Source organism: Penicillium soppii, assembly GCF_028829465.1.
Source record: "Penicillium soppii strain IBT 18220 chromosome Unknown utg000010l, whole genome shotgun sequence".
Taxonomy (NCBI): domain Eukaryota; kingdom Fungi; phylum Ascomycota; class Eurotiomycetes; order Eurotiales; family Aspergillaceae; genus Penicillium; species Penicillium soppii.
This window is the reverse complement of record NW_026643240.1, coordinates 1,131,206-1,157,196: the sequence shown is the minus strand read 5'-3', so window position 1 is coordinate 1,157,196 and position 25,991 is coordinate 1,131,206. Positions and strand designations below refer to the sequence as shown.

At 48.1% G+C, this 25,991-nt stretch overlaps 10 protein-coding genes across 10 annotated transcripts; 8 read left to right on the top strand and 2 right to left on the bottom strand.

Annotated features, from left to right (window-relative positions):
* Positions 1-352: 352 nt before the first annotated feature.
* N7529_011103 (tyrosine--tRNA ligase TYS1) lies at positions 353-1,857 on the top strand (the record flags this gene model as incomplete). The annotated part of the gene is made up of 7 exons (XM_057246629.1): positions 353-486; positions 539-639; positions 689-891; positions 940-1,056; positions 1,106-1,235; positions 1,314-1,546; positions 1,600-1,857. The coding sequence occupies 7 exons, from the start codon at positions 353-355 to the stop codon at positions 1,855-1,857; spliced, it is 1,176 nt and encodes a 391-aa protein (XP_057091978.1).
* A 272-nt stretch (positions 1,858-2,129) lies between these two features.
* On the bottom strand, positions 2,130-4,751 carry N7529_011102 (uncharacterized protein; the record flags this gene model as incomplete). The annotated part of the gene is made up of 2 exons (XM_057246628.1): positions 2,130-4,619; positions 4,674-4,751. 2 exons carry the CDS (start codon positions 4,749-4,751, stop codon positions 2,130-2,132), a joined length of 2,568 nt encoding a protein of 855 aa, XP_057091977.1.
* A 204-nt stretch (positions 4,752-4,955) lies between these two features.
* N7529_011101 (glycosyltransferase family 15 protein) lies at positions 4,956-6,321 on the top strand (the record flags this gene model as incomplete). The annotated part of the gene is made up of 4 exons (XM_057246627.1): positions 4,956-5,097; positions 5,176-5,439; positions 5,490-6,108; positions 6,165-6,321. 4 exons carry the CDS (start codon positions 4,956-4,958, stop codon positions 6,319-6,321), a joined length of 1,182 nt encoding a protein of 393 aa, XP_057091976.1.
* A 734-nt stretch (positions 6,322-7,055) lies between these two features.
* On the bottom strand, positions 7,056-8,142 carry N7529_011100 (cytochrome c oxidase subunit VI; the record flags this gene model as incomplete). Its single annotated transcript, XM_057246626.1, has 5 exons — positions 7,056-7,174; positions 7,243-7,360; positions 7,495-7,540; positions 7,686-8,000; positions 8,057-8,142. 5 exons carry the CDS (start codon positions 8,140-8,142, stop codon positions 7,056-7,058), a joined length of 684 nt encoding a protein of 227 aa, XP_057091975.1.
* A 1,256-nt stretch (positions 8,143-9,398) lies between these two features.
* N7529_011099 (elongation of very long chain fatty acids protein) lies at positions 9,399-10,537 on the top strand (the record flags this gene model as incomplete). Its single annotated transcript, XM_057246625.1, has 3 exons — positions 9,399-9,809; positions 9,873-10,155; positions 10,209-10,537. The coding sequence occupies 3 exons, from the start codon at positions 9,399-9,401 to the stop codon at positions 10,535-10,537; spliced, it is 1,023 nt and encodes a 340-aa protein (XP_057091974.1).
* A 582-nt stretch (positions 10,538-11,119) lies between these two features.
* N7529_011098 (uncharacterized protein) lies at positions 11,120-11,344 on the top strand (the record flags this gene model as incomplete). The annotated part of the gene is made up of 1 exon (XM_057246624.1): positions 11,120-11,344. The coding sequence occupies one exon, from the start codon at positions 11,120-11,122 to the stop codon at positions 11,342-11,344; it is 225 nt and encodes a 74-aa protein (XP_057091973.1).
* Positions 11,345-14,441: 3,097 nt separating this feature from the next.
* On the top strand, positions 14,442-15,896 carry N7529_011097 (uncharacterized protein; the record flags this gene model as incomplete). Its single annotated transcript, XM_057246623.1, has 1 exon — positions 14,442-15,896. One exon carries the CDS (start codon positions 14,442-14,444, stop codon positions 15,894-15,896), a length of 1,455 nt encoding a protein of 484 aa, XP_057091972.1.
* Positions 15,897-18,356: 2,460 nt separating this feature from the next.
* On the top strand, positions 18,357-20,514 carry N7529_011096 (putative amino acid permease; the record flags this gene model as incomplete). The annotated part of the gene is made up of 10 exons (XM_057246622.1): positions 18,357-18,461; positions 18,539-18,559; positions 18,622-18,670; positions 18,724-18,990; positions 19,043-19,077; positions 19,132-19,252; positions 19,306-19,649; positions 19,706-19,828; positions 19,881-20,283; positions 20,336-20,514. The coding sequence occupies 10 exons, from the start codon at positions 18,357-18,359 to the stop codon at positions 20,512-20,514; spliced, it is 1,647 nt and encodes a 548-aa protein (XP_057091971.1).
* A 658-nt stretch (positions 20,515-21,172) lies between these two features.
* N7529_011095 (putative nicotinamide nucleotide transhydrogenase) lies at positions 21,173-24,690 on the top strand (the record flags this gene model as incomplete). The annotated part of the gene is made up of 5 exons (XM_057246621.1): positions 21,173-21,263; positions 21,349-24,240; positions 24,291-24,479; positions 24,528-24,602; positions 24,659-24,690. The coding sequence occupies 5 exons, from the start codon at positions 21,173-21,175 to the stop codon at positions 24,688-24,690; spliced, it is 3,279 nt and encodes a 1,092-aa protein (XP_057091970.1).
* A 440-nt stretch (positions 24,691-25,130) lies between these two features.
* N7529_011094 (uncharacterized protein) lies at positions 25,131-25,472 on the top strand (the record flags this gene model as incomplete). The annotated part of the gene is made up of 3 exons (XM_057246620.1): positions 25,131-25,287; positions 25,339-25,430; positions 25,452-25,472. The coding sequence occupies 3 exons, from the start codon at positions 25,131-25,133 to the stop codon at positions 25,470-25,472; spliced, it is 270 nt and encodes an 89-aa protein (XP_057091969.1).
* Between the last annotated feature and the right edge of the window lie 519 nt (positions 25,473-25,991).

Below are 25,991 nucleotides of genomic sequence, written 5' to 3'. Positions count from 1 at the left end.
TATTTTCTTTTTTACCTTTTATTCGAGTCTTGTCTATAGTCTCCTGGTTCAATCTCCCATAGTATATACCAAAATTGAATACCAAAATTGAGCAATTCTTAACGTTCTTAAAGAGATGTACCTACATCGTTTCTTTGTTCTTTGGAACTCGGAACAATTCCGGCAAAAAAAGTAAGAGTGGGGCGATAGGTACCAGTAATTGGCGGGGTTCAGTGAGTCAAAATTTGTATGCCACTTCTTCCCTTCCTCTCACCACGCGCGCGCCAACGATTTGATCTCACCATTCCAGCCTTCGGAGACGGTCTGAACCCCTTGAATTTACTCCGCAGACCAGAAGGAATACTCCGCAATCATGGATTCCGCAGCCCAAGCACGATTTGACCTTATCACCTCCAACCTGGCCGAGGTCCTTAATCCGGAGATCATTGAGAATATCCTAAAGGAAGGACGGTCTCCCCGCGTTTACTGGGGAACCGCGACGACAGGGCAAGCTGCATGTGAATAAACGAGCACGAGATCTCGACTAACTTCTGCATAGGCGACCTCACATCGGCTACTTTCTACCAGCATTAAAGATTGCCGACCTCCTCAAGGCTGGATGCGAAGTGAAAGTCTTGTTGGCCGATATCCATGGATTTTGTTCGTTCCTGGACTTCGCTAAATACACAGGAGTACTAACAGCTGCTAGTGGACAATCTGAAAGCCCCCCTCGAGTTAGTCGACAACCGTGCGATCTACTACCGAAATGTCATTACCGCTATCCTCAAATCCGTCGGCGTGAATATTGAGAAGCTTCAATTCGTACTTGGCTCATCGTACCAAAAGTCTCCCGCCTATATAATGGATGTCTACAAAATGGCGTCTATGGTCTCCGAAAGTTCCGCCAAAAAGGTAAACCTCCCTTCCTCTTTTTTCTCATTTCCAATCTCATAATTATAGGCTGGTGCCGAAGTAGTGAAACAAACCGGAAACGCACCTCTCTCTGGACTGTTGTATCCGATTCTCCAGGTCCTCGATGAGCAGCACCTTGACGTTGATGTACAGTTTGGCGGCGTTGTACGTTCTTACCCTCCTTTTCTCTATTCCACGGACTAATACCGTCCAGGACCAAAGAAAGCTCTTTGCGGCCGCAACAGAATGGCTGCCTAAGCTCGGTTACCGGGTTCGAGCGCATCTTATGAACCCAATGATGGCTGGTTTAGGTGGCCAGAAAATGAGTTCTAGTGACGGCGCAGGTACGTTGTGTTAATCATCAATCAAACTCTATCAATACAACATTGATATGAAATGATACTGATACTGGTAACTACTAGACGCTAAGATTGACCTCCTCGATGATGCTGCAACCATTACGAAGAAGATCAAAAAGGCGGAGTGTTTCCCTAAGGTGGTAGAAGAAAACGGGGTGATTTCTATCGTCGAGAACATCCTTCTTCCTGCTGCTGTTTTGGAAGGCACTGGAGAGTTCCAGGTCGAGCGTCGGGACGCCGAGCCCTTGGTCTATACCTCTATCGCTCAGCTTAAAGAGGATTACACTCAAGATATCGTATGTATATCTTCTATTGGTATATATTCTATTCGTATTAACCGCCATATTAGTTGACCCCGCAATTGCTTAAACCCGCCGTCTCATCTGCTTTGGTCAAACTTATGACCCCTATCCAGGAAGCCTACAATGCATCGACTGAATGGCAGGAGGTCACCTTGAAGGCTTACCCACCACCGGTTGTGCACAAGAAGGTGAAGAAGCCTAAGGACAGAGGCTCTCGCTTCCCCGGTGCGAAGCAAGAAGATACAAAGGAAGCTGCGAAGCAAGAAGACGCTCCCTCGGAGCAGCTTGCGCAAACCAACATCTAATGGTCTAAAATTTTTTGGTCGAGAACATATAGCATTCGAAACAAAATCATTGCCCACGTCTTCCCTCAATATATAAGAAGCCCGAAGTGATTCCACAAAGCGCACATTGGCCTGGGCAGCAATCGAATTACAAGTTGTTAAGGTTTAAAATATCTTTTTTACTTGGAGTAGTTAGACAAATAGCACAAGAATAAAAAGACATTGTTCTGTGAGATATTATTATAGTAAAGCCAATTTCAGCGGGAGCAAAGGATATTTCCAACATTGAATGTTTATTTTCGCTCATTCTGTCTCCATTCAAGCCTGTCAGCAAGAATCTCCCAGCTAGGAAGCCCATCTACGCGAGCTAACCCTTTCAGGCTATCTGTGACACGGGTAGTAAGGTGATCGAAGTGATATTTGACCTTTCTTATCTGCTGGCTGTAGGTTGAGTCATGGAATGAAACCGTGAGTGTGTGGGTTATATCGTCATTATCATAATCATCGTCGTCGGAATCAAATTCATCTCCGGGGTCTTTTTCAGGTTCATCGCCGAGCGAGTGCGCGGTTTGCAGATCTGCGAAATGGACACAGAGATCTAGGAGGCTGATAATTGTTTTGTGGACCTGGGTCAGATCTTTGGATAGCAAGCACTGGGCCTCTAAGGAAGACATATAAAACTGGTGGGCGGCGATCATGGCATCGACATCTTGGGCATTGGACAAATCTTTGTGTAGAGTCTGAGTTGCAGTGGATATCACCAGATAGGTCAGGTGGCCGTAGAGGAAATCGAGGAACCAGAGCATGTTATGGTGGAGCGCGTTCACCAAAGTATTGCTATCGTCAGATGTATTGATGCCGATGCGGGCATCACGAATTCGTTGTTTGACAATGGCGTACTTTGCACGTCTGATTTGCATTAAAAAGATAGAAATCCGTTGGTAAGAGTTGATCGCATCCTCTGTGATAATGTTCGCAATAGGCCACGGCAACCCATAATCAGTTGAAATCGCTTCAATTATTTCCACAGATCGGGTTTGAGATCCTTGTTTGGCTGGCCGAACAAGAAGCTTTGAGGTGTCAATGACGGGTATGGAGTTGAATGCCGTTCTTGCTGTTTCAGTGAGTAAGAATCTATCCCAAGGACGACCCCGATCGATGAGTTCGAAGATCTTAGCGTCAATAATGCTGATGGCGCTCATATCCTTGCCGAGGTAGATATGGTGAAGAGCGTCGAGTGACATCCACAAGCCGCATTGCTCGAGTTCTGTTCGTAAAAGACCAGCACTGAGGGAATGATCGACATCCACAAGCTTTTCAAAAGCGGACTCTACTAGTGCAGAGAACGGAAGTGGGAGTGAAGAGTTTGAGGGGTAGATGTCTTCATATGACTTGGGGGCGCTAGTATCTGGCAATGCATTGAGATGGCGTAGAAAGACCATACTCTTGCCTGCGATGAAGACTCTCTGGATGCTAGTCTCTAAAAATTGTGGAACCTTCTGTCTCCTATGGCCCATATCAAGCACAAACCAGTCATGCCAAAGGGTTTTCAAGTCCCCATTCTCACGAACAGTCTTCACGAAGAAGGTTCTGTCCAAAGCATCAACCTGACCTGTCTCCATCCAAAGTCGGATCGACCGAGAGTATGTCTTAAAACACAAAAAGAATAGATCTCCAAGATTGCGGGATGAGGTCTCATCGCCTAGCGCTTCGAGCATGCAGATCAAATCATAAAGATGATCAAGGCAGCGCATAGGCTGATCAATTGAGCCTTTGCCTAGCTTAACAATCATATCTGATAGTGACGCTAACTCGTGAGAGTGATGACGAACGTCGGCAAGGAGTTGGAGGAGACTGATAGTAGATCCAGCGGAGAGGTACTTGCACTGAATTTGAGATAGAAGCTTGTCAAATTCAAGGAGACGTTGTTCGATTCCTCTGCAAAATGTTTGCATATATGGAATCGTCTGTGTGGTTTCGGTGAAACGCCGTAAAGCGTCGATTTTGGTGCCTACCTCGCTGAAACACTGCAAGAGTGAAGCTAGAGCTTCATTTGATGAATGTGCAAGTGTGTATCTGCAGTCCACCTTGATTCCATCGTCCATGTGCCAGAAAATTGACGTCGGAAGACCTTGAAGCATAAAAATGGTCTCTCTGGCGAGTTGAGATTCTGTGACAGGTCGTGAAGCGTCTTCCATTCCTTGGGATGTCGGAAAAGGGGTTTTCGGCTTCCAAAATTGGGCCTTCTCTATAGAGGTCATAATATCCCCATCCTCTCGTAGAAAGAAGACATCATTTGGGACAACGTAATCCTCTTCCACGGTAGTGGATGACTGGGGCCTACGTTTTGGAAAGGATACATCACTGGCAACAGACGAAAAGTCATCATCTGAAGAGTCGCCAGCAAAGTCAACCTGTTCCCAGATTTCTTCATCGCTGAACGCAGTTCCCTCGCCTTTCAGGTCGGACCATAAGAGTGACTCATTTGCTTCTGGCGCCTTGGCTCCTTGCTTGGTGGGTTCAACTGTGGATAGTAGAGCTGGACGATCTGAGAGTTGCAGCAACAAGCTTAGAATCTCCGGGAACCAGGGGTTTCGATGCCTCTCCAGCTCCACAAGGCGGCTTTGAAGCGCTTCAGCCAATTCATCTCTATTCAAGACTTGGAACTTTTCTTGCAGTCCTTCGAGTTGCTTGGCAACTACAAATTGGTCGGTGCGCGTATGGGAACCAGTCCGGAGACTTCCTTGAATCCGGCGCTTCAAACTCTGAATGCGAGCTGATCCCTAAATTTACGTCAGATATAGCGTGACAAAACGATAAGGATACCAAGATATTACTTTTTGCTCTGGTGAAACCTTAGCAACTGAGGTGATCAAGGCATCAGTAAGCGTACTGAGATCAGCCGCGAGAGCCATTTTAAGACATATGCAGGTAACAAGAGAATTTCAAGAGAATTTCACATTGATCATGTCCCCAGATAGGTTATCAAGAGCAGTGGACGAAGAGCTGAGATACAGGGATGTTTTGCTTGGATGACGCTAGTCCCGACAAGGAAAGATGGCCACTCTTTATGCGCGCCTCTCTTCCTCTCCGACCCCCTTTCAGCAAACACCACCATCATGGCTATTGCGCGACCGATTCGCATGCTGGGTGCAGCATGCATTCTTCTTTGCCTATTTCTTGTCTTCCAATTACATCAAAGTCCCTCTGAAGAAGGGTCCAAATTAACCCATGGCATGAAGAAAGATCCTCTTGTAGATCGTGCGTGACCCCGATTTCTTGCCACATCTTCTATTGCAACCACCCTCCACTTATTTCAATACTAAATATGTTTTATAGCGACCGGAGAGCCTGCGGGAAATCTATGGCGAGCCACCGAACATGATTACTCCCCCGATAGCCAGAACTCGGCCCGCACCAACGCTGCCCTCATCACCCTGGTGCGCAATGAAGAATTGGATCAATTGTTGCAGACAATGAACGATCTGGAGCGAACATGGAACGGCAAATTCAACTACCCCTATATCTTCTTCAACGACGTCGAGTTCACTGCGGAGTTCAAGCAGAAGACCCAGGCTGCGACCAAGGCGAAGTGTCAATATGGTACGGATACCCGTTATATCGGAGGAGGACCTGGCTAACTCTAGATACAGAGCTTGTCCCTAAGGAACACTGGGATGTCCCGAGCTGGATCAATATGGAACTCTTCCGCGAATCCGCAAAGGTTCTAGAGGAACAGGACATTCAGTACAGCTCTAAGGTTTCCTACCACCAGATGTGTCGCTGGAACAGCGGCATGTTTTACAAGCACCCCGCCCTCGCTGGTTACCGCTACTACTGGCGGATCGAGCCAAATGTCAAATTCTTCTGCGACGTTGACTACGATGTCTTCCGGTACATGGAAGATGGCAACAAGACCTACGGTTTCACCATCAACCTCTACGATGCGCCTCAGAGTATCCCGTCCCTTTGGCCCGAGACTCAACGCTTCCTCGCCGCCAACCCGTCATACCTCAGCGATAACAACATGTGGGAGTGGATCACGGATGACGTGGCTCGCCCGGAGCACACCAAGGGCGGCAACGGATACTCTACTTGTCACTTCTGGTCCAACTTTGAAATCGGTGACCTTGATTTCTTCCGCGGAGAGAAGTATGAGGCGTACTTCCAGCACTTGGATCGTGCCGGTGGATTCTTCTACGAGCGCTGGGGTGATGCCCCCGTCCATTCCCTTGGCATTGGTCTTTTCGCAGACGCTGCTAATGTGCACTGGTATGTAATTCCTCTTCCTGCCTTTCTGAAACCCCACTCACATCGATTTTGTCTAGGTTCCGTGATATTGGATATAACCACATTCCCTATCTCAACTGCCCTAACTCTCCCAAGTGCTCCGGCTGCAAGGCTGGTCAATTCTACCAAGGCGCAGACTTCCTCTCGAAGGAAGATTGCCGCCCCACTTACTTTAAGTATGTTGGAACGCACTAAGTGACAGGTCCGATTGATCTGTTCTCTCGTGCCTTGTCATTTTGGAGAGTACTTCACTCATGACTCAATTTATTGCATCACTTTGCATACCCCTATGACTATTTCCCCACAAATCGGTGGCTTGGTACCCGGCGTTTGAGCGGACACATACCTGTGTATTGACGATTCTGTGTTCCTTTTTTATGTTCCTATGTTTGGTTTAATTCTTTGTCACAAAATACGTTCTTGGCCTTGTTGCTGTCTCCTGGAAAGCTACAGGGGCCTTGTCTTCATTGTACTTATATTGATTGCGCATAGTCCTTTTTGGAAGCCCTGTCGGTTTCGTTTACCTACAGGGTTATTTTGTCGAAGTCCCTCAATTTGTGATATATTCAGGAACTAAACTAGTGTCCCTTCTGATCATTCTACATATGGAGTTTTCAATCAAAACAAAACAAATATATGAGAAATTGTGGAAAGTTGAGAATTCAGGACGGAGCACCAGATGATACAGCTGCAGAATGACTGAACAAGATGGAATCAAGATAGATTAAGCACCAACCACATAAGGTACAAAAGACCTTCTTCCAAACGACAGCACTAACAACACAAGAGATCTCTAAAGTATGTATACAGTTTTCTCTTCTACCCGACCTGATCCTCAGCCAGTCAAACAGCGCTGGATAAACAACGTGCGAAGGGGTACTGTTTGTTTAAGAGAAAATTGACGTGAAAGGAGAATTGATGACGAGAATTTACTCCTCCTGGGGGTAGAGCTCCTCCCGGAGAGCGACGCCGAGTTCCTGGCGCAGACCCTCGAGGGACTCAAGGTATTGCTTGTACTGGTCCGGGTTCTCGACCTTGGCCTTGATTCCTGTTGACAATATGTTAGCAAATGATAAATGACGTGCACTAGTACACCGAGATATAGTGGAAGCGTACCCTCGAAGACGCGGACAGCGGTAGGGAAGTCGTTAACACGGCGGGCGGCCTTGAGGGCAGCAGTGAGGACCTCAACGGAGGGAACGAGATCGTAAGCGAAGCAGTTGTTCAGGTTGCGCTATTTGTGGAAAACGTATTAGCCATTTGTCGAATTGAACATGGATGAAAGTCGTATATCGAATGACGGGTGTGGCTGATGGCATATATCGCATACGGATCGATACGCCTCGGGTGAAGTTGAGATAGTCATACCTGGAGCTCGAAAACATCCTGCACACCGTCGAATTCCTTCTCGAATCTATATTCGAAATGCCCAGTCAGTATGATGCGCCTCAATTATATCCAAATGACTGCCGATGTTCGTTCCGGAAAGCGCCTAACATTGAAATGCACAGCGCTTGTCCCCCGCTCCCGGCGTCAATGGCTTGCGATTGGGTCCATACCTAGCAGAGAACTCTTCGAATGTCTCGTCCTCGTGGCCGGAGAGGAGCTTGGAGGTGGTACCGAAGTTGGAGACGCGGGCGGCGGCCAGAGTCACCGGGGACTGCATCCGGGACCGGGTCAATTGGGGAGCTCTGAAGAAGCCGGTAGGTCGGACGGCGCGGGTCGCCACGCGAAAGATAGAGAGGGACGACATTTTGAGAGGAGGACCACGTTGAACCGGACGGGAACAATGGTGAGGGGAGAGATTTGGATGGAGACGGGAAGGGGAGGTGAGAAGTGCTCTTAGGATTTTGCGGGTGGTGTGGTGTTGGCGCCTGAGGCATCATAGCGGGTGCTGAGTCATCTCCCGATTGGGCCCGCCAAAATGTACTTCCAAGTTGTCTTGATCTCAAATGCTGCCTGTTGATTGGTTGGTCGTTTGTTACTTTCAAGATGTGTGCCATTGGTCAAAATCATGATAGCAGTAGCTGGGTTATATTGTTTCTAAGCACTTTGGTCGCTATAATTTTGGTTATTCTAGTTGCTGTGATAATCGCGATGGGGTTCATCTAGAAGGTATATTTACAACCAAATTGGAGAAATTGAAATGGTGGATGGTTCTTGAAGAATATATATATTAGAGCCAAACCTTGGAAGTATATATCTCGAAGTTGAAAGCAAACTGGATTTTGGGAAACTACACCTAGACATCAATCGTACCTAAAGAGCAAATCGGCGGTTTTGGTTGAGTTATACACAAAACACCATTCAACCTCGAAAGGAAATAAGGTTACTATATATGTACCTGGGAGTAGTACCAAGGGATTTATGCCTCAAAATCGTAGCTGTTTCAAACCTGAAAACCCCAGGAGCCAAAGCAAAACTTGAAACGATCTCCATATTCTTATAATTGAGTACAACCTAGCTCGGTTGTGCACTAATATCCATACATGCCATGTTGACTCAATATATGGTTGTGCAATATTTAGATCTTGCACGCTACATAACTATGTAGACCGTTTGCAGTCAATGCCTTATAGCCAGGGTGTTAACTTGCCACCTTACCCTGGTTTAGTCCCGATAGATTTTCAATGCAACGTTTCGGGTATGGATCTCCAACGAAACGGTCAATTGAAATATGAACATAATACTCAATACTTAAGCAACTCAATGTTTGGAGTGCAAGGGTCCTCGGTAAATAGACTCATAAATTAGTTAGGCACCTGTAACGATGTCTAATCAACTAATTCAACTAGCATGTGATAACTAGCTCAAGATCCAAACGGAAATTTGATCTATATCACAATGCAAGAAATCAATAGATCGATATGTACATATTAATACAAGTGATAGCTGAATTAATCTAAAAGATATCACTAGTTATATACGGAGTACATACATTTGTTTGTGGTTGTGTAGTAGTTAGTAGTATGCGATCGGAGGGCAATTCGATGTTCCCCTTTTTATGCCCACGCTAAACCATTTTGGGTTCTCAGCGGACGCGCCGGACGCAAAAAGAAGTAATCTCCTGTCTTCTCCAGGATCTCTCCCTCTTTTCTTCCCATTCTTCCCACTTTCCTTATCTTTCCTTTCTTTGTTTTTCCCTCAATCGAGGTTTTCATCTCTTGCGACTGTTAAAAGGTTAACAGCCTTATTGTCAAGAGAACAGCTGTTCCTAACAGTCTTTTTGTCGCACTTCGACTGGGTTGAATCAACAACCTATTTCTGTCATAATGGCATCCAAAATCCTTCAGCATGTGTCCTACCCTACCCTCGACCGGCCATTTGGTGTGCACCTGTGGCCCCTCTTTGACCAGGCCTATGAGAAGGTCATGGGCTACCCTGCCAGCGAGTTCAAGTTCACCCAGAACGTGACCCCTCTGTCCACATTGAAGGAGACCACCATGATGCTTATCACATACTACGTTATCATCTTCGGTGGTCGCGAGGTCATGAAGAAGCTGCCTGCGTTCAAGCTCAACACCTTGTTCATGATCCACAACCTTGTCCTGACTCTTGTCAGTGGCATTCTCCTGGCTCTGTTCATTGAGCAGCTCTTGCCCACTCTCGCGAGACACGGTGTCTTCTACACCATCTGTGACCAGCGCGGTGGTTGGACTCAGCCTTTGATCATTTTGTACTACGTAAGTTGCCAATGGCCCCAAGGTTGGATTTGGAATAGGAGAAACTAACAATATCGCGTTCAGCTCAACTACCTGAACAAATATGTCGAGTTCATTGACACGATCTTCCTTGTCCTCAAGAAGAAGCCATTGACCTTCCTCCACACCTACCACCACGGTGCTACCGCTCTCCTTTGCTACACCCAGCTTATCGGTGTGACTGCCGTGCAATGGGTGCCTATCACCATCAACCTGCTCGTCCACGTCGTCATGTACTGGTACTACTTCCAGAGTGCCCGTGGCGTTCGTATCTGGTGGAAGAAGTACATTACCATGCTGCAGATCCTCCAATTCGTCATTGACGTCGGTAAGTGATTCGAGCGCGGGATGTGTAAAGAAAAGAGCGCTGACAATTTTTAGGCTTCATCTACTTCGCCTCATACACCTATTTCACCTCCGCTTACTTCCCGTGGCTCCCCAACATGGGCAAGTGCGCCGGTGAGGAGTTCGCTGCCATGGCTGGCATTGGCATCATCAGCTCCTACCTCGTTCTCTTCATCTCGTTCTACATTGCCACTTACAACAAGGCCGCCAAGACCGGACGTCCCCGCCGCAACACTGGCCAGAAGTCCTTGATCGATATGAAGAACTTCGAGATCCCCTCCCCGGTTTCTGCCCAGAACGGTAGCGCCAACGGCAGTGCCACCGGCCGCTCCAACGGCCCGGTCACTCGCTCCCGCAAGGCCTAAATAGTCGTTGGAACTTCTGTATAGCTCGCCCTTGAATGCTTTCATTGTGCGAGTCTGAAGAGCCATGTTGGTTGCAAGCTTGTTTATCAAACTAGCCCACGCGCCATTGGGTTGCAAGTTCGCATACTTGTGGCCAGAGAAATAAGCAGAAAGGCGAGTGGCTGCTCTTGGGTGATGCGTCTCTATATTTGTTTAATGAATGACCACTTCATGATGCCAGGCCCATTACCCGGACATGGGGTATGTGCCTCGGAGTTGTTGGAATACATGCGCCGAAACGTTTGTTGGAAACCCAGCAGGGCGAAGACCGAAGGGCTCTGCATTACATCCCGACCCGGGAACAATTTGGATTTGCCCTGTCAGTCTTGGTCCTGGTTGTATTTTATAATGTCATATTCTTCTTCTGTTCATGTTTGTCGTTATCACCCTCCTGTTCGTGGCAGGCCATTCGATTGGTCCCTTTGCCGTTGTTATTAGTATAGCCCCTCATTGATAGATGTGCGGTTAAAAACAAAATAAATGTAATCATGTCTGTTTGTGTTCGAAGGTTGCCTAACTTAGCAAGTACAAGGTCTAGCGACAATGTCGATTTGTTCCCTCTATGTGCCTTTCTACCCCTCTGATATCATTTGGGGCCCCCTTCCTCGTCCAAACGTGAACTTGCATAGGCTAACAGACCTCGCAAAGATTTTCAAGGCTTACAATGTGGGCCTGGATGTTGCCCATGTCGCCGATGCCTGGCGCAAGTGTTTCCAGTCGCAATCAATCGCTGCAACTTGGGATAAAGCAATGGAATTCTGTTTTTAACTTGGCCGTTAAAAAGGGGGCGGGGGGAAACCATCCCTCGCATCCCGAAACAGTTTATCACCAAGATCAAGGACATCAAAAAGAACGGCTGGGCAGGATTGGCCTCGCTGTATCAACCAGCCCTCACAACCCCAACCCTAGAATAATCCCGTGAAGCGTAAGCGTGCTAAAAGAGCTCGCTACTGCTGATGTCGGTATCGAGGAGCAGGGGTCTTGGTCAAGGTGAAGCACGGCATGATCGAGGCTTGCAATGAACTTTCTTCCAAATTGTGCTAATCTCAGCCATGAGGTTTGCATATGCAACCGCGAATATCTCTACGCGATCTTGGAAGGCTGGGAAATCCCCCTTTCCTGTCGATAAATTTTGACAGTGTCATCACCGGCAGTTTCCGGCATCTGAAACATTATGTAGAGCTTCCTGTAGATACCCGTGAGCCATGTGTCTGGTCCGCATCAGGGCAGCAAGCCATGTTTGATTTGATTGCCTAACTGCCATGCTGTTAGCACTTCCGGTCTACCAGGGGTCTATCGTCCATCCTGCCATGCAGACACAGTCCGGTTCCCAAGGACGCGCCATCCATTGACTCGTCTCTCCTCGCAACCCCAACAAAACAAATACCCCAATCTGTTGATACGGCAACAAAAAGCTTGTCTACCCACTGGCAATCAAAGCACACGTTGAAGTTGCGGTATCACAATGAGAGATTGCACGGCGAGAATCAGGAGCCATCGGTGGAGTATATCCGCGCATCATGGCCTGTGCGACGGCGCACAAACAACGCCACGAAGTGACATATCTATCGCATGGACACTAGTGACCAAGTTCCCGAGTCGATCATTACAAAGCTTTCAAGGGATAGATTGGGAATTGACTTGGCGGTCATAGGTAGCGCGATAAAGAGAGAAAGATTAGAAAAGCGAGGGTTTGGAGGCAGGCCGGGGAGCAAGGCATTTTGTATCCAGCCTCTTTCCCAACCTCAGTATCGATGGCGGTTAGCGCTTCAAGCACTGTTGCCAGCTATCAATAGTTATGGGGCTGGAAATAATTCAATAAATGAAGCGCATGAAAGTGCATTATTGGGTGGCCTGCTTATGCCCATCATAAAGACCAAGCGCCTTGCTTACTCCGTAGATGCCATGCGAATAGTTATTTTCCAGACTGGATAATCATGCAGGGCCTGATTTTACTGCAGCTTGCCCGCCAATCCGAGCGAAAGATAGGAATAGGAACAGGTAACAGAAAAAAAAGCAATGATGGCATGGTGCATTAGTTGCTCTGTCGACGTTAATAGCCCGATGATCGGCATACATCCGGGCGGGTTCGAAAAGCGTTGAATCATACATACCCAGGTACGGTACTGGCGGTTGAGCTAGACCCACTGGTAAAGTACGAGGTTATACTTAATTAGTAGTATAGTGCAAGCCGTTAAGAGTTTGAGCGTTAATATCTGGAAATGATTCTATTCGCTCAATGAGTAAAGATATTCGTGTACCTGCAGCGAACCTTGGAAGAGTGCAGTAGTCAGAAAATTGAGGTCGGGGTCCTTGCCGGATATGGCCTGCAACAATCTAATGGTCTAGCACTAGTTCCATTATCGGGGATATTTATGATAAAAATGATGTAATATGGTACTATGCGGAGAGAATTCGCCGAGATGTGACAGGCGGGTTCGATGCAAGGAGTCTCAGAGCTTTTGGCCTGGAAGAACCTCGGAAACTTGGATGCTCCATATTGATATTAGATAATTCTAAGGTTCTCGAAGGAGCAAGTGTCCTCGTCATTCTCGTCATTCTCGTCATTCCAGTTCCAATGCCCTTATCCTGTACCTGTAGTCCTTCATAGTGTCTCCTGATTCTCCTTGAATGATCACCACCCCCAACCCCCTTTAGGTCAGCCTTCCTCAACAGTCGCCCCTGGCATTGGTACTGAGTAAGGACCGGGCATTTCGGTTCCTAGATACCGAGCCAAATTATCCACTAGAGTTTGAAGCTAAGGTGCCTCCAGGGAGTTCGTCGTAGCGTGTTTGAGCTATACATGCCCCACCGATCTCAGGCGGCGGCTAACTTGGCAGTACTCACCGTAATATGATTCGACGAAGAATCTGATCATGGTCTAATTCTGGTTTTTCGCGTCCCATAATCGGTGGATTATATTCCCACTGATATTGTATGTACGGGCGCGCCGCTTCGTGATTTCAATATAAACTGATTTCCCCCCATATTTACACTCTATTACATTATCATACTTTTTTTAGTTCTTCGTCTTTATTGGACACTCATATCCCGCTCTTTACTTCATGCGCTGGACTGAATTCAATCACTAATCCTTCTTGCCCTGGGTATTTTTCAGTTCCGCATGGGCTGATACGTGTCCAATCAGTACATCAATATCATAGTTTGCTGGGCATTAAGTGCATGGACCTTGGCCAACGACAACTCAGGTTGATATATCAGAATTTAGGATCAATTTATTTAAATTTTTTTTTTTCCCTGTATATTCTAATCCAGCCTTTCAAGCCACGATACCCAGTGTAACGCGTTTTTCCCATGCTGAAACTGACCAACCCGGGACTCCATTCCGCCCTAGTTGTTTCCCCATGCAAGGGTGATACCAATCACAGCGATCCTCCTCCTACGCGCTCAGCCATGCAGGACACAAATTCAGGGTGGGTGAGCCTTTCCTGCCTCCCACACGTGCACAGGGATTGACATGGCCCCTCTTCATGGAAAAGTCCCTGGGTGGATCACGGCTTGTTTCTTCATGCCTTTTTCTTTTCTTTTTTTTCCCTCCATATATGAATTATGCAATCCCCTATAGCTCCTTGGTCCCACTCCCCTTAAAGAACCTGTTGTCCTGTTAAGCAGGAGGTGGAATTTTCCTAGATCTCCTTTGCAGCTTTGCATCCGTGAGATATTTGACGGGAACTATCAAATCTCCTTGGGCTGGTCTCCTATTTACACCGTCTTTCCTGGCATTCTTAGTTGAGGGCTGGTTTCTCTTTTCTGTTCCGCCTTGTTTGGGAACTGCCTACATCTTCACCGTGACAGTCGACCTGATTTTACTATTCTTCTATTTCCAATCTCGACTGCTTCAAATATGTATGAACCGACTACCTCATTGAGTCTACACCGCTTGAGCCGGCATAGTCTTCAAGATCGATATGAATCAGATGAAGAGACTGCGTCTGAATCTGAAGTTGGAGCCCAAGATTTACTTTCTTCGCCCGTTGGCTCCCAGAATGGTGGGCCTTTCGATTCAGACCTCAGTGCTGACGAGAGATCTGACCTCAATCCCGAATCTGACCGAGATGAACGTCTCTTGTCACCACCAGCAGCTAAAAGACAAAGGCCCGTCTCTACAGACACTATCAAGAGGAACGGCAACGCGTCCTTCGATGGAGAAGCTTATGTTTTTGATCCAGAGGAGCAAATGGTTCTTGAAATTCCCTCACCGGATTCTCCTCCCGAATTGGCATCCAGTATATTTTTGCAGCCGTCGATATACGCTCCATCAAAACCATCGCGCTCGGTCAACTCTAGGTCTCGATCTCGTTCACCTTCATCTATCTTTTCTGTCGAGGAAGCAGACATTCAGGTTGCACGGAAGGTTTCCTTCATGGAACCTGGGAATCGTCCAACCGTGGTCTTGATCAAAGCCCTGGGGTCACGATCAAAGGCCTCCAAGTCTCGGTCTAGCCACTCTCGTTCACGAGAAAGCAGCCGTAGCCGGCCTGTGGCTCTCAGACCTGACAGTCGACTTGCATCCTCACGCTCGGAGTCGGTGAAGTCAGCAAGAGCTCATATTCTAGAGATCACAGACTCAAGGCCATCAACTTCATCCTCGTCGGTCCTCAATGATGAGATGAATGCAGCACCTAGTGCAACAATCAACAAGGTGTCGGACATACCCCCGGTACCCTACCTCCCAGCACAACCACGAACACTCCCAGCCTCAGAGTATCGGATGCGACCCCGAACGTCAGCCTCAGACAGAGCAGTTCCACCGCCCCTGAATTTGCGCCCCCGTCGACCAACAGACACCCGCCCACCCCCTCCCATCCGCAACGCAAGCAACCACACCATCTCTTCCTATACTTCCCGCCCATCAACTCCCTTCTCGCCCGAGGACTCAATTCTCGGCACAATTCACGACAATGATTTCCCCGGCCTGACCCGCACCTGCAGCCCCATCTCTATCGCCTCAACATCCTCGCCCCCACCATACACATCTACAAAGCGCAGTGCCAGCTCAACCTACAGCGTCTCAAATATCCTATCACACCGCTCTCCCCTCATGATGCGTCGCATGACAAGGAATCATTCTTCCGCCAGCGTTCATTCATTGAGCAGTCTGCGCTCTGAGATGGATCCTAATGGCCCCGCCTCCTCGCAGATCTCTGTCGCTACCCAACCGGCTCTGGTCCCTACTCCTGATTGTCATGTCGGGCGAAAGTTGAGCAAACGTCGCCATTCGCGCCATCATAGTGTTATGCCTAGTGGACGTGGCTTCCTGGGCTTGAAGCTCGGGAAGAAATCGCACACTAAGGCTTAGGCTTGTATCTTTCTTTGTTTGGAATCATTCATTCCAATTCTGTTTTCTTGTTCTTTTGCTCTTTGGCGCTCGATATATATCTCTAATGTTTTAAGGGCAGAGATCTTACCTCGCAAGGTCAAGCATTTGCTTTATCTGTCACTCTCACTCTGTTTCTGATTAATATCTGGCGTTTTTGTTTAATTTGGGCGGTTCACTTTTTCTTCTTCTCTGACTCTAGTAATGGGAGTAATACACTTATTCCCAGAACCCGGGCTTGGGCGGGATCGAGTCGCGTTCTGGGATGGCTAATGTCTATTACAAAGTCTGGCGCTTGGGATCTGATTTTACCTGGGAAAATTTTGGGCGGCTTGTGTTTTTTCAGTCCAAGATCTTAAGTTCAGCGCTATGCTCGACGTTTTTTCATGGCGATTTTGAATTATGCGATTATTCATGGACTACTTACATCCATAGTTAGCTAAATACGAAAGAATCGATGCATCAACGCATCTTCATACATCTTTTTACAATTTCTGTCATAAAATCCCTGTCCACAGCCACCGTTCACATTTCCCACTTGCATCGCTTTTTCCGGGGTTTGGGCGGACCCTCCATGGCTTTGGATCCAAATTTCAGACCTTTAGTACCCACCCCCCACGCGATAGAATGGGCCATTGAACAACACGTTAAGGTGGATCCAACCCTAACGCTATTGTGCATGTCTTAGTTTATGTTCTCAATTTGTTGTATCTCGGACTAAATTGTATCTTTGACGACCACCCGGCCTAATTACCGACATGGATAGAGTCCAGAATTAAGGCCTGCTACCTAGTTCGACTAGCCATATAACTCCGATGGATTCGCACAGAGAATCTCGCAAACAATTGATTGTCGGAGCGGTGACGACCATTGCCGAACAACCGATGCTAACTTCTTAAGCCACGGCACTTTGCACCTTACCGTTTCTTTTCGCATGATAGAAGTAGATCGAAATGGGGTTGCAAGAATTCAATTTAAAGTTCCAAGATACCGAGATCTAGTGATGTTAGAAATAGCTCTTTTCAATTTGCTAGATCTTTGTCTTTCTAGTATCGCCTATTCTCTTTCAGCAGTGAGTTAACACCTACACCAATTTTTCCAACGGCCAAGATAACATAGTCTCTGGGCGGGTCAAAAGACCTGTGGTATTGTACCTAGGTAGCTACTGAGGCTTATGTGTCTTAGTTATTGGTCTTAGGACCCTCGGACAGCACCTGTCGTTATATATGGATAGCGACCCATTTCTCTAGATTTTTGTCCTTCTAGTATCGCCTATTCCTTTTTGACGATAAGTCAACACCTACACTAGTTCTTCTAACCGGTGAAGTGTGAGATAATTAGGAGAAAAGTAAGAGAAGTCATAGGTATTAGGTAGCGGCTACTTAGCCAGATCTGTCAGGTAACAGGTAAAAGTTATCATTCACCCCTAGATAGTAGTAAGATCATCTCTTTCTCCTCCCACTTGACTGCGCTCCGCTACAATGGACATTCTCAAGGCCGGCGACCTAGTCGGAAATCTTAGAGAACCAACTACTTCCTACAAATATACAAGATGTGGTACTATGAATGTAATGCACTCGAGCAACACGCTGACCCTGAATTAGAGCTCACCAAAAGCCGAGAAAGTAGACAAGGCAAATGTAGGGCTGGAGATATCTCGTGATTAATAAGCATTGCTTATGTCATGCAGTTCGTGTTAGTCATATTATATGGCGCTGTCCGCGGGTGGTCGAGTATAACCGGTTTTGGTCAGCAGGTTCGTTCGCATCTGAAAGATCTCTACGGAGACAAGTCTCAAGCTATTACTTGGATTGAGTGTTAGGGTATAATATCAATGACTTATTTAATTGCACCACCTTCTCTTAAAAGTTAGCTTCGTTATATTCTAGCTTTCAGGGGTGGAAAAAAACCCTCGAATGGCGGACCAGTCAGCTCCGACATTCATACGAGAATTTAGTGGATGTCATCTGATTTGATCATGGCTTCTGATTCGCAAGCTTCTTATGCTTTCCCGGTTTCAAAGCTTCTCTTATTTGCTGGACGGTCTCTGGTTCTGGTATATTGTACGTGATGCTTACCCGCACGATCTGACATTCAAACCTTGGAAAGTTCCCCCAAACCCGTTCGTAAATAAAGAAGAAAAATCAAGACAATATACAACGAACGATCCAGGCTTACAGTCTCCAGTTCAAATCCAGTTCAATCAAGTTAAGGCTAAAGTGGGCTTGTGGACTCCCTACTCTTCCCGCTTAGTGGGTCAATTCGCTCGAGGTTTGACCGGGGGCGGAAACCGGCGTGGTCGGAGCAAAAGTCTATCAAAAAAATTCTCGTGAACTTCTTCTTGGTAAACAATCTATCACTGAAGAGAATCTCAGGACGGGTTTCTGGATTTTCGAGTTTTTCTCTTTTCCCGCGTACTGGTCCCTTGCGCCGGAATTGGATATGACTCCAAACGACGTTGTCTCCGGCCGCGCCGACCTCATCGACAATGGTGTAGGAGAAGGTGATCGGACCGAGGTCAAGGCTCATGATGATGCTGCCTTGTTGGTAAGTGATAGTTTATCTCTATCTATGCATTCCACAAAGTAGCACAGTAGCAGATTTCTAACATTATGACGTTCTAGCGGACCATGGGCTATAAGCCGGTATGTTGAATCGTACAGATTGAAACGATCGGCCATCAAAAATTGACCTACTCATTGCATAGGTTCTTCACAGAACATACACTTTGTTTGAGAACTTTGCGACCACATTTGGTATGTATCAAGCTGTCACCTTAGGCACATTGACTATACTGACATTTGCTTAGCTGCTCTCTACTTCGTTGGTGGTGTTCGCGTCACTTTTAGTACCGGAATCGCTGCCGGCGGTAACCTGGCCTATTGGACCAGTTACCTAGTTACTATGGTTTTTACTTTCATCACTGCTGCTGTCATCGCTGAGGTCTGTTCCGCATCTCCGTCTGCAGGTTCCATCTACTTGTGGGCTGCTGAAGCTGGCGGACCCCGATTTGGACGACTTCTGGGTTTCGTCGTTGCTTGGTGGAGTACCACCGCTTGGACGACTTTCTGTGCAAGTATGTTACATTTTTCCGTGTCGAGATTTGCCTGGTGCTAACATCTTCAAAGGCAACACGCAGGCTGCAGCTAACTACATGCTTTCGGTAAGTTTCTTTTCTTATCGTTATCCCGGGGAAGTATATTAACACATCTACCAGGAAATCACTGTCTTCAACCTTGACTTCCCGTCAGACACTGACAGTGTCAAGTTCCGCGCGGTCCAATGGATTTGCACCGAGATCTTGCTCGCTCTGGCCGCCTTGTTGAACTTTATGCCTCGTATGTATCAAAATCCCAGCCCACATTCACCGGGTCTAACGTCCTTCCTTTAGCCCGCTACTTCAGGTATGTCTTCTGGTTCTCCGCCGCGGTCGTCATGCTTGACTTCTTCCTCAACCTGATCTGGCTGCCCATCGGTACCGCCCAGACTTGGGGCTTCCGTACTACCCATGAGGCTTTCATGACCACTTACAACGGTACCGGAGCCCCAGCGGGCTGGAACTGGTGTCTTTCCTACCTTGCCACCGCTGGTATCCTGATCGGATTCGATGCATCGGGACACGTTGCGGAAGAAACCAAGAATGCTTCGGTCACTGCTGCTCGTGGTATCTTCTGGAGTACCGTTGCCAGTGGATTCGGTGGCTTGGCCACCATTATCCTGTTCTTGTTCTGCGCTGTACGTATCGGTTTTCTTGCAGAAAGTGGCTCAATATGCTGACGTTTTGATCCTAGCCTGATACTGAAACCCTCATGGGCTTCGGCTCGGTTCAGCCCTTCGTTCCTCTTTATGCTGTTGTTCTGGGCAAGGGTGGCCACATTTTCATGAACTTTATCTGCATCTTCGCTTTGTGGCTGGTCAGCTATCCTCTTCGATTCGATGGTAATTCCATAACTAACCTTTTATCAGAACACTGCGATCGCAATTATCGCCGCTTCCCGTCTTGTGTTCGCCGTCGCCCGTGACGGTGTGCTTCCCTTCTCGGGCTGGGTCTCTCGTGTCAACAATGGCCAACCCCGTAACGCAGTCATTGTCGTCTGGGGTGTCGCCGCCTTGGTAACCTGCACCATCCTTCCGTCCAACGTGGCTTTCACTTCCCTTGTCTCGGCAGCTGGTGTTCCCAGCGCTGCCGCTTACGGAATAATCTGTCTCGGTCGACTGTTGTGTACACCCAAGCGGTTCCCCAAGCCCAAGTGGAGTCTGGGACGTTGGAGCAAGCCCTTCCAATTTATCGGTGTGTTCTGGAATGGCTGGGTTGTCGCTATCCTGTTCTCGCCCTACCAGTGGCCGGTCACTGGCCAGAACTTGAACTGTATGTTTTGTTTCTCTCTTATATCTTTTGACATCGCTAACACTCTGAATAGACGCCCCTATCATTATGGTTGGTGTCACCATCTTGGCCTTGATCTCTTACTTCATGATGCCGGAGAGTGCCTGGCTTCCTCGAGAACGTATCTCTCACTTCATTGATAGCAAGGGTGCTGTTGAGGAAACTGTAGACGAAGTCAACTCTACCGACGGTGGCGAACCGAGCACCCGGTGATGTGATGAAATTTTGAACGGGTGGAGTGCCTCCAAGCATACCTAGATGTGCTATTTAAAAGTAAATATTACAGGATTAAAATATACGATAATAGAGCTAATTCAAAACTTGCTACTATGTACTACATATATGTTTACATTGCTGTATGACAAGTTTGGATCGAAGTGTGGAGTGAAGGATCGGCTCGTCGATCTACTCCACGTCCCCCGCGTTTTGGTGGCGTCCAAAGGAACAAGGGGCACAAAATCTCAAAATGCTATAGGTGTACAAATAACTTCCATAGGCGCTCAAGGTGAGTGTTACATCAATCTATGCTACGGTCTTGGAATATTCGGACGTATCATCCGGATAATTTGAGCATATCCGCTTCCCCTCTTTGCTTGGACTTCGTGATCTGCCGAGAATCGGTGCTTTGACTGACATTCGTGTTCCCCTCCTTCCCAGGTGTTCTTCTTTTCTTTCTTTTTCTTGTTCTGTTCTTCAGCTCAAACGGCTTTTTTTTCTTCCGGGAGTCTTTGGCATTGGCCAAATAACAAACAGTTCGTCGAGTGGCGTGGTTTCGGTCCGGACTGGATGCGGTGCGGCTTTCCCCCTTGGGACCCAATTACATTACTTCGATGAAACCCGACATAACGTGCAACTTGCATGATCACTCGCAATGAGTGCTTCGTCCCTGCGGTCGGTCCTGCGGCCGTGTTTTGGAGCTCCTCTTACTCGCGCGGGGAAGCTCTTCGTTCTGACGCATTCGGGTAAGCTTCTCCAACTCGGCATTTTGATTAATTGTGCTACAAATTGCGCTTTTCGACTTTACTCTGACAACTATACATTTTGTAGTTTCGCAAATCCGCCATGCTGCTTTCATTGCATCCCAGAATAAACGCGTCTCCGTTTCTTCGCCGCAATGGCCTTCCTATCATTCAAAGCGAACCGCTACAACCTCACCTGAGTCACCTACAGACCCTGTGTCCACCACCCCCTACTCGGAATTGACTGTCGGAATCCCTCTGGAAATATTCCCTGGTGAACGGCGCGTGGCAATTACCCCGCAGAATGTCGCCCTACTGTTGAAGAAGGGAGTTTCTCGGGTGCTCATTGAACGCGGCGCAGGCGAGGGCGCCCAGCTCCATGACAACGCCTACGAAAAAGCCGGCGCGACAATGGTTGACCGCAATGCAATCTGGGCCCAGAGTGACATTGTGCTGAAGGTTCGCAGTCCACAGTCCGAGGGACCGTTCAATGAAATCCAGGCTCTGCGCAAAGGCTCGACGATTATCTCTTTCATGTATCCCCTCCAAAACAAGCCTCTTGTTGAAGCTCTCGCGGCTCGCGGTGTTACTGCTTTTGCTATGGATCGCGTTCCCCGAATCTCTCGTGCACAGGTATTCGATGCCCTTAGCTCCATGGCCAACATTGCTGGTTACAAGGCGGTGTTGGAGGCTTCTAATCACTTCGGTCGCTTTTTGACTGGCCAAGTAACTGCTGCTGGAAAGATTCCTCCTAGCAAAGTTCTTGTTATCGGTGCCGGTGTAGCTGGATTAAGTGCGATCGCTTCTGCCCGTCGCATGGGTGCTATCGTTCGTGGCTTTGATACCCGTCCTGCTGTTCGCGAACAGGTCCAATCTCTGGGCGCCGAATTCGTCGAGGTTGACTTCCAGGAAGACGGTGCTGGCCAAGGCGGGTACGCCAAAGAGATGTCCAAGGAATTCATCGATGCCGAAATGAAACTGTTTATGGAACAAGCTAAAGAGGTTGATATCATCATCACTACAGCCTTGATTCCAGGAAAACCCGCCCCGAAGCTCATTACCAAGGAAATGATCGCTGCTATGAAGCCCGGTTCCGTCATTGTTGATCTTGCCGCAGAGGCAGGTGGCAATTGCGAAGCCACGGTTCCTGGAGAATTGAGCAGCTACAAGGATGTCACCATCATCGGCTACACGGATCTTCCCTCGCGTCTTCCCACCCAGTCCTCAACGCTGTACTCAAACAACATCACCAAATACTTTCTCTCCATGGCTCCCCAGGAAAAGTCATTTGGCGTCGACTTCAAAGATGAAGTTGTGCGAGGCTCAATTGTAACTCTGAACGGCGAAATAATTCCGCCTGCTGCTCCTTCTGCTCCTCCCCCGGCTCCAAAGCCTGAGGCTCAGTCTCAGACCAAGAAAGAGGAGGTGGCTTTGACGCCATGGCAAAAGGCTACGCGTGATGTCTCTGCAGTTACTGGTGCTATGGGCACGACCCTGGCCCTGGGCAAGGCTACCGGTCCCATCTTTATGGGCAATATGATGACATTCGGGCTTGCTGGTTTGGTGGGCTACCGGGCTGTATGGGGTGTAGCCCCTGCACTTCACTCGCCGCTGATGAGTGTCACCAATGCAATCTCGGGCATGGTTGGTATAGGTGGTCTGTTCATTATGGGCGGAGGCTATGTGCCAACTACAATCCCTGAATATCTTGGTGCCGCCTCTGTACTTCTAGCCTTTGTCAACGTTTCTGGCGGTTTTGTGGTTACAAAGCGAATGCTCGACATGTTTAAACGCCCCACTGATCCCCCCGAATACCCATGGCTATATGCTGTACCCGCAGTGGTCTTTGGCGGTGGATTCATCGCAGCTGCAAGCACAGGAATGGCGGGTCTGGTACAAGCTGGGTATCTCGTCAGCACGCTACTTTGCATGGGGTCAATCTCTGGGCTAGCCTCCCAGCAAACCGCCCGACGGGGTAATATCTTCGGTATTCTCGGTGTGGTCTCTGGTATCCTGGCTTCATTGGCCGCCGTCGGCTTTTCCCCAGAGACCCTGACACAATTCACTGCTGTCGCTGGAGCAGGTGCAGTTATTGGCGGTTTGATCGGCCGTCGGATCACGCCAACTGGTCTCCCCCAGACCGTCGCTGCTCTCCACTCAGTGGTTGGATTGGCTGCCGTTCTCACCAGCGCTGGCAGCGTGATGGCCGATATTGGTGATATCACAACCCTGCACCTGACGACTGCATACTTGGGTGTTTTGATCGGCGGTATTACCTTTACCGGTTCGATTGTAGCATTCATGAAACTGGCCGGGCGCATGTCATCTAAGCCCACAATTCTGCCTGGCCGCCATATTATCAACTCGACGTTGCTCGGCGGAAACATTGCGACTATGGGGACGTTCCTTACCATGGCACCGGGAAGCCCTGCTATAGCAGCTGCCTGTCTTGGTACAAGTACCATTCTCAGTTTCCTGAAGGGATATACCACAACAGCAGCCATTGGAGGTGCGGATATGCCTGTCGTCATTACTGTGCTCAACGCGTACTCTGGATTCGCTCTTGTAGCCGAAGGCTTGATGCTCGACAATCCACTTCTTACCAGCGTCGGATCCCTGATTGGAGTTAGCGGCTCCATCCTTTCATACATTATGTGCGTCAACATGAACCGGTCTCTCGCAAATGTCCTCTTTGGTGGCATCTCGAGTCCAGTGTCCTCTGAGAGTCAAAAGAAGATTGAAGGCGAGATCACACAGACCAGCATCGACGATACCGTGGAAGCTCTTTCCAGTGCCGAGAACGTCATCATTGTCGTTGGCTATGGAATGGCTGTTGCCAAGGCCCAGTATGCGCTTTCTGAGATTGTTGGTATCTTGCGCGCCCGCGGTGTCAACGTTCGTTTCGCTATTCATCCCGTTGCCGGCCGAATGCCCGGTCAATGCAACGTGCTGCTTGCTGAGGCTTCCGTGCCGTATGACAGTAAGTTGGAAGACACTCTATCTTGATTCGATGAATGCTAACAGATACAGTCGTCTTGGAGATGGAAGAAATCAACGACGACTTCTCTGACACGGATGTCACACTTGTCATTGGTGCAAACGACACCGTCAATCCCATCGCCATGGAGCCCGATTCTGCCATTTCTGGCATGCCCGTTCTCCACGCATGGAAGAGTAAAGAGGTTATTGTCATGAAGCGCGGCATGTCTAGCGGATATGGTATGATTTGTCTTCCCGTCTACCACGCTCATCTAACATTCTCCACAGCCGACGTACCAAATCCTATGTTCTTCATGCCTGGTACACGCATGCTATTCGGTGATGCCAAGACTTCTTGCGACGGTAAGTTCTATATCTCCATCTCTGTACAACAAACAATTTTCCTGACTCATCCCCAGCTATTAAATCTGCCCTGGAGGCACGGAAATAGGCTTCGGGAGGAACCTAGCCTACCACTGCGTGCTACCTTTGAATTGCTTATGATTATTTATTGCAGAATCTCGCCAATTCCCCAGTGGTTTTATTGTCATGTTATAGCCTTGCGCTCAATCAATTGCTATTCATCTTTTTTTGTCAAGTACAGTCGAGTGGCCCAATGCATTGATTCAACCATGCTTGAAAGGACCTCTAACTAAACAAATATTTTCTACTTCAGTTCAAGGACAAGATTACAAGATTTACCAATCGGCAGTTGTGCCAGTGGGTCTGAATCCGGCGAACTGCTACGTCACTTCAATAGTGCTCCGGGGCTAGTAGCAGCGATCGATCAGTGATCGACTCTGCAGCCTCCAGATCGGTACGGAGTAGGTCCAACATACATGGACAGAATTTTCCCATTTCCTCTCAATCCCCACGCATCAATCCAAAGCCATGAAGTTATTCGCTCTCTTCGCCGTCGTCGCTGCAGCAAGCAGTCAATTCTCCTGCCCCAAGCCCGTCAACCCCATTCCCGCAGGACCCCCAGGGCTCTGCTGCCAGGAACTCGTCGAATACCCCTTGTTAAGCTTCCTTTACACCGGAAACACATGTATGTCTTCTGTTTCTTGTTTAAAATAACCCGCCAACTGATGAGTTCAAGGTACGCGTGCCATTAAGGTGGACGAAGCGGCTGATGGGACAACGACATACAGCCCCTGTGAGACTGGACAGAATGCGGCGTGTTGTGATCCAGTAAGTGGAGATTCGATCCAGATAAGTGAGATCTCGGACTAAGTGTATCGTAGGTCCTGACAAAGTTGGAAAAAACAAGTAATATCGCTTGTGTTTTGCCGGAATAATGGGTGGATTTTTTGGTCGCGGCTTGATGCCAATGGTGTAGCTGGTTAACAAATTATGATTATGATTTCGATTTCGATGTTACATGCATGGGTTCTTTACTTATGCTGTGTTGTTAGTGGCTGCTTGCAGTCGTTCTCGAAATCGGCTTGACAGATTCTTTGTCACTCTTTCAGGCCCCACCGCCAAGGCCTCAGCGCGGATAATTACTGTATTGAGCGGGCCGCATAAATGGAGGGATACCGCAAGATGCCCTGAGTATGGTACTCGTACACTTACACAATGCGTACGAGAGCTTAGGTGGAATTCTATGAAAGCTGATAGTGGGCTTCTTAAAGTCGTCCGGAGGGTGCCGCCTCTCACCTGGTTCGTGGACGATCTGCCGGGTGACTGGTGCTACGTGGTCTTCAAGTACGAATGAGGGAGCAGACAGGGCGTGCTCTTGCAGCAACGGCA